At 47.2% G+C, this 10000-nt stretch overlaps 1 protein-coding gene across 4 annotated transcripts in view; it reads left to right on the forward strand.

Moving 5' to 3' along the window:
• The window catches only part of LOC118210026 (kinase suppressor of Ras 1-like), a 46654-nt gene extending 42326 nt beyond the window's left edge, over positions 1-4328 (forward strand). For 2 of the 4 annotated variants that reach the window (XM_035385841.1, XM_035385843.1), the window contains 2 exons: positions 267-400; positions 1417-1875. In XM_035385841.1, the coding sequence (XP_035241732.1) occupies positions 267-400; positions 1417-1504 (222 nt within the window). In that variant the 3' untranslated portion in view covers positions 1505-1875. Of the gene's footprint in view, positions 1-266; positions 401-1416; positions 1876-3457 lie in introns of those variants that run through there. The other 2 variants (XM_035385842.1, XM_035385844.1) reach the window with 2 other exon arrangements.
• The last annotated feature ends 5672 nt before the right edge of the window (positions 4329-10000 follow it).

Below are 10000 nucleotides of genomic sequence, written 5' to 3' on the forward strand. Positions count from 1 at the left end.
TCTGAATCGATGAATGGGTACATTATTTTCCTCAGTCTAGATTAGGTTTTTTTTTAACCGTGTACCTGTACATACTGGTGGATGTGTGCATACATTTCTACTGACCATATAGTCTGTGGCTACTGTTTGAATGATCATGTCCCCCCTGTAGAGAATGCTTTGTCCCTTAACGCCCAGCCTAGAAGCTCTGATGATCTGGTTAGCGATGGTGTCTCTCCGGTGGTTTTTTGGTGATGGTGTGCTTCACCCCCCCCCCCCCCCCCCAGGAGATCCTGTCGGCGTGCTGGTCCTTCGACCTGCGGGACAGGCCCACCTTCACCCAGCTGGCCGACATGCTGGAGAGGCTCCCCAAACTGAACCGGCGACTGTCCCACCCCGGACACTTCTGGAAGTCTGCTGAGTACGTACCCTAGAGGGGAGGGGCCTGGCCTGGCCTGGCCTGCCTGCATGACCCCTGACCCCCTGACCCCTGACCCCCCCCTCACTGACACGGACACCGGAGGGTTGGAGGGTGTCACCTGCTCGCCTGGCCTACCTGAGTATGGTGGGCAGGCAGAGTTCTTTCCTGGTGTTACTTGAGCCACAGCCGCTGGTGAAGGTTGTTACCCTTTTATAACCCTGTACCCCTCCACCTCAAACTTCACCCGCCCCCAAACTCCACCCACTCCTACCCTAAACTCCTCCCACGCCCACCCCCAAACCCCACCCATCCCAGCACCTTCACCCACCAGCAGGCGTGCTGTCCTGCTCCCATCAGCCCCCGGGGCTCCATTGCTGACCCTGCGTCCTGTTTTCTGTCTGAAGGTCAAATTAATTTTCCTTTTTCGGAGTTGCTTAGAAAGAGGGACTTTCTCAGTAAGCAGACAGATGGCAGCCCATTGATTAAATTACAGACTGCAGGAAGTCATCATATTTATGTTGTTACTTTGAATGACTAATAATGGGTACTTATAAGGGTACCCTTGAAGATAGCTGTGAAGCGAGCTTTGTTTTATTTAAACGGGAGCTTGTTCTGTTTTAGCACCGTTCTGTTTGACCCCTGACCTGTGACCCCTGACCTCTCTCTGTATCTCTCTCTGGGTGCTGCTCCTCCCTGGGTCTGGCTGCTCCTGTTCCGCTCTCCTCCTCCTCCTCCTGCCTCCACCTGTCTCACCTGGACTCCACCTCTCCTCCTGGTTGCTCCTCCATGCCTACCTTTCCCTGCCTCCCTCTCTCCCTCCCTCTCCCTGCTTCCTCTCTCCCTCCCTCTCCCTGCCTCCCTCTCTCCCTTCCCCTTTCAACATCTTTTCCTCACTTTCTCCTTACTTCCATCCTTTCTCCCTCTCTCTCTCCCTTACCCTCTCCACAATGGTTGCTTGCTGACTCCCTCCCTTCCTTTGTCCATCCCTCTCTTTCTTGTCGTCTTCCCTGGTGAAGGCGCTTGCATCACCACTGCCTGCGTGAGCACTGTCCTCAGGGCAAGCTCCGATGCCCCTTCAGCTACGATCAGCAGGGCATTCTCTGACCCCGCTGTGCATTCTGCCCCAAACCTGCCCCCTATCTGCCCCAAATCTGCCCCTTCAGCTACGATCAGCAGGGCATTCTCTGACCCCGCTGTGCATTCTGCCCCAAATCTGCCCCCAGTCAGCCTCATTCTGCCCCAATTTGCCGCCAGTCAGCTTGATTCTGCCCCAACTTGCCCCTAGTCAGCCTCGTTCTGCCCCAACCTGCCCCCAGTCAGCCTCATTCTGCCCCAAATCTGCCCCCAGCCTGTCCAAAATCTGCCCCAGTTGTACACCCAATCTGCCCCCAGGATTTAAACTGCCACGCTTGGCCAGTGGTGTAGAGGGTTAAAAAAGAACCCTAATAGTGCTGAAAGCAAGCTGGCAGAGAGAGAGTGGCAGAGGGGCACGGGGGAGGGGGTGCACTGGCACAGAGGCAGAGAGGGGGCACTGGCACAGGGGCACGGGGGAGGGGGGGATTAGCAGGGGGGCACTGGGGCAGAGGGGGAAGGGGGAAGGGGGGGGACTGGCATATGGGGCAGTGGGGCAGGGGGGGACTGGCATAGGGGCAGTGGGGCAGGGGGGAGGGGGTGCACTGGCACAGAGGCAGAGGGGGAGGGGGGATTAGCAGGGGGGCACTGGGGCAGAGGGGGAAGGGGGGGGACTGGCATATGGGGCAGTGGGGCAGGGGGGGGACTGGCATAGGGGCAGTGGGGGGGGGGGGCAGGACTGGCATATAGGGGCAGTGGGGCAGGGGGGGGGACAGGATTAGTACCAGTTGGCAGCAGTGCACTGGCGCTTTGGCTGAACGTGTCTGTTGGCAGGCTAAAGAACATTAATCCTGCTGGCATTAGGAGCCTTTCCCTGGTCCCTGTTCTCAGTCGGGAACTTAAGCAGCTGTTCATCTTCCTTGTTGTTTTATTCCTTTGTTGCCGTCCTTAACACGAGCTTGGCGTGCACTTAAAATAACACAATGCACAGTGGGAGAATTAAGGTCCAGGCCTTCAAATTGGTTTCCCAGAGAAGGGGATGATAATGGTTTTGGGGTGACTGTTGTCTGTTAAAATCAGAATAAAGCTGTGCTGGGTTTCTTGTGCAGTGGGAGGCGGGGAAGTTTAGGGGGATCTGCAGATGAATTGAAAAAGCTCAGATAAAGCACGATGTCACGGTGTGTGTGTGTGTGTTGCGTGTTGGTGATGAAAGCTGGGCGTGTGCCGGCCCGTGGGAGCGAACCGTGTTTCTAGTGACCTCTTGGGCTCTCTGCTCCTGGATCTGCGGTCGATGTGCGGTCGATCTGCGGTCGATGTGCGGTCGATGTGCGGTCGATCTGAGGTCGATGTGCGGTCGATGTGCTGTCGATGTCTCACGGGTCTCTGGGCATGTTTTTAGTGCTTCGTCCTGCGTAGATACACCAGTTAACTCCAGTTCTTCTGTCCGCTCATTTTTAAGAGACTCTTAGCCCCAGTTTTTGTGTTGTCATACGCAGTGAGAAGGCTGGTCTAGTTGTTGCCGTAGCGACACGTCCTCTGTCAGATTCCGGAGAGGCGAAGCTCCTTCTCGGCCCTTTTCAGTCTGATGGTTTTAAGATGGCTGGACGAAGCCCTAAAAGCACCCTCAGCCTGTCTGTGTGCCCTCACTAACGCTGTCTAACCTGCAGCCTCCTCTTCTCCTGTCCTCTTCTCTCCTCTCCTCTTCTCTCCCTCCCTCTCCCTCTCTCTCTCTCCTTTCTCCCTCTCTCTCCCTCTTTCTCTCTCCCTCTCTCTCTCTTCTCTTTCCCTCTCACTCCCTCTCTCCTCTCCTCTCCTCTTCTCTCCCTCTCTCTCCTTTCTCCCTCTCTCTCCCTCTCTCTCTCCCTCTCACTCCCTCTTCTCTCTTCTCCCTCCCTCTCCCTCTCTCTCTCCTTTCTCCCTCTCTCTCCCTCTTTCTCTCTCCCTCTCTCTTTCTTCTCTCTCCCTCTCTCTCTCTCTCTGCTGTAGGTTGTAGCGGTCTGCAGGCCCATCGTATGCAAAGCTGAAACTGAAAAGGCCTTGCCTTGCATGCTCCTCCCATCCTTACGCTTCCTACAGCCCTCTGCTTTTTATTTTATGGGTCAGAATAGATTTATGATATAATTTTGGGCTCTCTCTCGCTCTCTTTCTCTCTCTCTCTCACATGCACACATGCCGACGCACATGCACAATGTATTTGATAAATTCTAAATTTTGCCCTTCCCAAAATGGTTTTCCTTCCCCCAGAAACAAAAAAAAAACAAAACAAAAGAAACGCAACTTGGAACGACAGTGTTCAGTAACTTATTTTTGAAACATTACCTCTCATGTGGAACGGTTGTGTGTGCCTGCGAGCATGGGTGTGCATTCAAGTGTGTGTGTATGTGTGTGTGTGTGTGTGTGTGTGTGTGTGTGCGCGCGTGCACACACGCGCTTGTGTGCATAGTCAATTTTCAAGTGGTTGAATGTATTTTTTTTTTTGGACTAGGAGGTTAATTCTGAATTGAGGAGCGTTCACTTTAAAAATATCAGCATATATCAGAACTATATAAATATTGTTTTATTTAATGTACAGCTAGCATAGTTCTTTTAATATTTGTATAAAAATTTTATATTACACTGTATGCCAGAGGTACTGCTCTCCAGTTTAAATGTACATATCTTTGTAAGTATATTTTTCCCATGTATGAAATGCTACTGAACCTAAATTGTAAATTTTTTTTTTTTTTTTAGAACGGGTCAATACGTTTTTTTACGTCATGTAAGAATTCATATTTTTGTATTGCATGTGGCTGCCACTTTGCACGCACAGTTCCTGTTTTCATCCTTGAAAGACAATAAAATGAAGCTTCGGTCACGGGATTGTCTCTGTGGTTCTTTTTTTTTTTCGTCGTAAAACTTTGTGTCGAATTGACGATTGTGCTGCGTATGTTTTCACGCCCGTACCGCAACCCAGAAAGACCAAAGAAGAGGGTTGGTTGTCGGGCGTGGTCCGTGGAGGACCGGTGAGTGCTGTTTTTGTGACGGCTTCACTAATTGGTCTGTCTGGGTCCTGTGGCCATGTCATTGGCCTTGGAGACAGGTTTGTGTGTGTGCACGTTCTTATGCATGTTTCTGAGATATGAGGGTTTGTGGGTACGTGTGTATGTGTGTCTGAGATATGAGGGCTTGTGGGTACGTGTGTATGTGTGTCTGAGATATGAGGGTTTGTGGGTACGTGTGTATGTGTGTCTGAGATATTACGGTTTGTGGGTACGTGTGTATGTGTGTCTGAGATATGAGGGTTTGTGGGTACGTGTGTATGTGTGTCTGAGATATTAGGGTTTGTGGGTACGTGTGTATGTGTGTCTGAGATATGAGGGTTTGTGGGTACGTGTGTATGTGTGTCTGAGATATGAGGGTTTGTGGGTACGTGTGTATGTGTATCTGAAGTGAGTGTTTAGGGGTACATGTGTATGCATATTGAGATATGAGGGTTTGTGGGTACGTGTGTATGTGTGTCTGAAGTGAGTGTTTAGGGGTACATGTGTATGTGTGTCTGAGGTGAGTGTTTAGAGGTACATGTGTATGCATATTGAGATATGAGGGTATGTGGGTACGTGTGTATGTGTATCTGAAGTGAGTGTTTATAGGTACATGTGTGTGTGTGTGTCTGAGGTGAGTGTTTAGGGGTACATGTGTATGTGTGTCTGAGGTGAGTGTTTAGAGGTACATGTGTATGCATATTGAGATATGAGGGTTTGTGGGTACGTGTGTATGTGTGTCTGAGATATGAGGGTTTGTGGGTACGTGTGTATGTGTGTCTGAGATATGAGGGTTTGTGGGTACGTGTGTATGTGTGTCTGAGATATGAGGGTTTGTGGGTACATGTGTATGTGTGTCTGAGTTATGAGGGTTTGTGGGTACGTGTGTATGTGTGTCTGAGATATGAGGGCTTGTGGGTACGTGTGTATGTGTGTCTGAAGTGAGTGTTTAGGGGTACATGTGTGTACATACTGAGATATGAGGGTTTGTGGGTACGTGTGTATGTGTATCTGAAGTGAGTGTTTAGGGGTACATGTGTATGCATATTGAGATATGAGGGTTTGTGGGTACGTGTGTATGTGTGTCTGAAGTGAGTGTTTAGAGGTACATGTGTATGTGTATCTGAAGTGAGTGTTTAGAGGTACATGTGTATGCATGTTGAGATATGAGGGTTTGTGGGTACGTGTGTATGTGTATCTGAAGTGAGTGTTTAGAGGTACATGTGTATGTGTATCTGAAGTGAGTGTTTAGAGGTACATGTGTATGTGTATCTGAAGTGAGTGTTTAGAGGTACATGTGTATGTGTATCTGAAGTGAGTGTTTAGAGGTACATGTGTATGTGTATCTGAAGTGAGTGTTTAGAGGTACATGTGTATGCATGTTGCTATATTTTGTGGGTTTGTGGCTGTGTGTGTGTATGTATGTTTACATGTTGTGGGGCGAATGGCGGCTTCCACACGTATGCGAGCCCTCGCAAAAATGCCGTTTTGATAACGGGACAGCCCGAAGGCCTTCTAGACTTGGCGGGATCGCGCTTTTGAGTTTGTTGCGAGTCTGCAAGTCCGGAGAATGGGATTCAGCCAATGACCTGTAAGATAAGCGATTTGAGTGAGCCCTAGGACGTGAACTGGGACCGGGCCTTAGGGTTCTACTGCCGGCCTGGATGCTCGCTTTGCCGAAAGAACGCGCTTCCAGGTTCAACGCTGGTCACTGGCGCTGATGTGGAAGTGTGTCGGCTCCCCCTAGTGGTAAACCGCGGCGCTGGACCGCAGAAATCTCAGGATATGCCCCAGAGGAAGAGCTCCAGTTCTGCATTTCCACCGCAGATTGCCCGTCGCTGGGCTGCTGGGAATGAATAGGGCTTTCAGATCGGCGTTGCTGTTTGAAGCTTTAAAGCGCGCGCGCCCTGCTTGGGGAGTGCGGTCGATTTTGAATGAAGTGGTGTAAGTGGCTGATCAGCACAATAAAGACGAAAAAGGGAAGCGCTGATTTCGAACCGCTAAATGCCTGTAACGGGACAGCTTTGTGAGTGTGGTTCATTTTGAATGAAGTGGTGTGTGAGTGGTTCATCGATAAACACAAAAGGGGATTCATTCCCATGATATACCGGAGACATAATGCAGTAAACAGAGACTGCACAGTTTTCTCTTTCATGAACATTTGTTTCTTATTCAAATCCCTTCAGTTGGAGGTTGCGAGTTTGATGCCTAGGTTAGGATACTGCTGTTGGCTGTTGTCCCCTTGAGTGAGATGCCTAACCTGAATAGGCATAGTATGCCAAAACCTTGATCACTGTGTGTGTGTGTGTGTGCACCAGTCTGTATATGTGTGTGTCTGTGCATGTGTGTGCAACAGTCTGTGTGTGTGTGTGTGTGCGTCTGTGTGTGTGTATGGTTTCTAACCCCTGGTACTGTGACTACTCCTCAGTCTGTGTGTGTGTGTGCGTGCGTCTGTGTGTGTGTATGGTTTCTAACCCCTGGTACTGTGGCTGCTCCTCAGTCTGTGTGTGTGTGTGCGTGCGTCTGTGTGTGTGTATGGTTTCTAACCCCTGGTGCTGTGACTGCTCCTCAGTCTGTGGTGAACAGTGTCACTGAGCAGCCAGCAGAATGCATCCAGGTGGCCCTTGCTGATCATCCAGCTCATCCTCCAGATCCAGATCACACTGAGCATGTGCAGAGCGGAGGAGGACGAGGCCTACAAGGTCAGACTCCTATGCCGTATACCACACACCATACAATACCATCATATATGTATATCACCAGACATGCACTCTATATCATTAACCATTTACACCACCACACATACACCTGACCCTGAGCCATCACACACACACAGTGAACTGTATATCATTAAGTTTACAAACAAGCAGTTTTACCAAGAAACATACAATCATTAACACTAGAGAAAGTGGGGAATGAATAAATAAATACAGATAAAAAATTCAAATATTTAAGCCTATTAAATAAATATTGAATCTTACAATCCTATCCAGACATATGTACTGTATGTTTGTGGGTCAGATAAAGTTTAGCCAAATATGTGCGATAATATAATTTATTTTACAATGGAAGTGTTGCAGCTTATTTCCACTGTAAATGATTGGCATTTGACAGTTTCATGTGACACAAAGTTTAAATGACCACTTTCTCTTCAGATGGTCCAGTTTTTTTTTGTTTTTTTCTTACCAAATTACATGAAATAATTATGAAAACATTGGTCTAGCATTGGTTTGGAATAGATTTTATTTAAGTTGTGTGATCTAAGATAGCCAATTCTGCTTATTGTAACTGATATCAATGATTTTAATGCTGGCCTAGATTTTGCATGTTTTAATTAATGAAAGATTAATGACTAGTAATATCGATTAATGACTCATAACTTTGGCATTTTTGTACTTTGGAACATGTTTTTGTTGAGATGCCATAAACGATATTCCATGCTCCATACACACATTATTTACTATGTACCATACACCTGTGTATACAACACCTTGCATTATCTTTTTGCATGTCATGCTGCTTTGTGGCCACACGAGGGCAGCAGCACATTTACGGAAACATATGCATGAACGCACATTTTATTGCTGTTTTATTTGGCTGGGTTCCCTGATCTCACCCGAAATCCATCAGGTGTTGATAGATTTGCCCTTAATAAGGTCCCTGTAATGGCTGAAGTGGTTATCGGGGTTTTGGTGGCTGATTCGGGATTGTATTTTGAAGGGCAGGACTTAGACGTGCTGACACACCAGTTCAGGTCTATAGGCTCAGTGTGTAGCAGTCAGTAGTGCACTGCCACAGGTACAGATATTATATAATACTGCATCTCCCTTTAAGACATCTCCTTGGTTGCTCAGAGATTAGGAGATGCATTCTAAAATGTTCTTTGTGTGTGTGTGTGTGTGTGTGTGTGAGAGAGAGAGAGCATATGTGTGCATGTGTGTGTGTGCATATATGTGTGTGTGTGAGAGAGAGAGAGCATATGTGTGCATGTCTGTGTGTGTGTGTGAGAGAGTGTGTGTGTGTGTGTGTACACAAGTATCTGATGCAGAATACTGTCATTCCGATGCAAGTTTTGAAATGCTTTTCCTCGGTCACGTCTTGTCTAGACTATTCACACACACACACACACACACACACACACACACACACACACGCAGTTCTTACACATGCTCATATATATGCACATATTGTATGTTTTGATGTTATTGTTGTAGTGTCCCTTGCCTCTAATGACATGGCTGTCTCTTAGTCAGCACTATGGAGCTGGTCGATATGTGAGCTGGAGGCCGCGCTGTAGAGGTGACAAACAGCTCTGCTGATTACTTCTGTGCTCTCCATGTTTACAATAAACAATTTGGGTGATTGATTTGTTGCTTACCGATTTTTTTTTTTTTTTGTTTGACTACCAGTTTATTTTGTTTCTCAGAACCTGACCTCACATCCTATAACAGTAGAAGTGAATTAGCTTCAAAGTAATCTAATCTTGTAGCTTAATTAGCTAGATTAGGTTTTTCTGAGGGATAGCCTTGATATATCTGAGCTATGACTTTTGTGGGATAACTGGTAGCTTAGCATGCTACATTTTCCAAGTAGCTTGCCCAAAACCAGTGAACCAGCACCAATGAAAAAGCCAGTAGCTTCCAGAACACCATGCTGGCTGAAATTGATTGACGATTCCCTTTGGTTTAAAATAAGTAAATATATAAATGGTAAGAACCTGTTCTTAAGACAAAACTATGGCTCACCCCAGGATCAAGCACCTGATACACCAGAGACCCCAAGCCTTTAAGGCTGAAAAATCATGTATCTATAGAAACAAGGTGCAAAGGGAGATACATGTGGCAAAAAATGATAATAATTATAATTAAAATGATAAAATATAGTCCAAAGTGGAAGACCCCAGTAAACATAAACCCCAGAGTTTGGCATAACAGAGGAGAATCTATGTGTAACACAGGGGCAGCCTGACTGAATGTTCCAGAAATGAATCCTCCATAATTTGTGAACTATTGCTAAATATGGTCAATATAAAGTCGATCTGTCCCAGTCACAAAGCTGTCCGTCACAATCGTGTGCCTCATGAACATTCAGTTCTGCTTTTTTTATTTTTTTTCCTTTTTCAAAATACTGAATGCCAGATCAGTATCTCTGTGACATCATCGACACCTCATTTGAGGAAGGTGTCCTTCCTGCTCGATGGAATGAAAGGCGCTATTGTCCGCGTAGCGAAGTGCAGCCCAACAAACACTGATGAACCGAGGCTGTTCTCATTAAATTACAGGTGAACAGTCTGGATTCTGACTGACATAATGGCAGATCTCCAGCCTGTGCAGTGTGCTGACAGGCAGAATCCTTTTACGGCTCCCTGTCTGGTCCGTCTGATGGATTTCATGCGTAGCTGCTGATCACAAGCAAAACTTGAACAGCAGCTCATGCAGCCTCCTAATCCAGTTTTAAATATTTTTGAATCTGTTCAGGATCCTTGGAGGGCTGTGTTTGAGCACACAAG

The sequence above is a fragment of the Anguilla anguilla genome, chromosome 12 (genome assembly GCF_013347855.1).
Source record: "Anguilla anguilla isolate fAngAng1 chromosome 12, fAngAng1.pri, whole genome shotgun sequence".
In the NCBI taxonomy this organism is placed as follows: domain Eukaryota; kingdom Metazoa; phylum Chordata; class Actinopteri; order Anguilliformes; family Anguillidae; genus Anguilla; species Anguilla anguilla.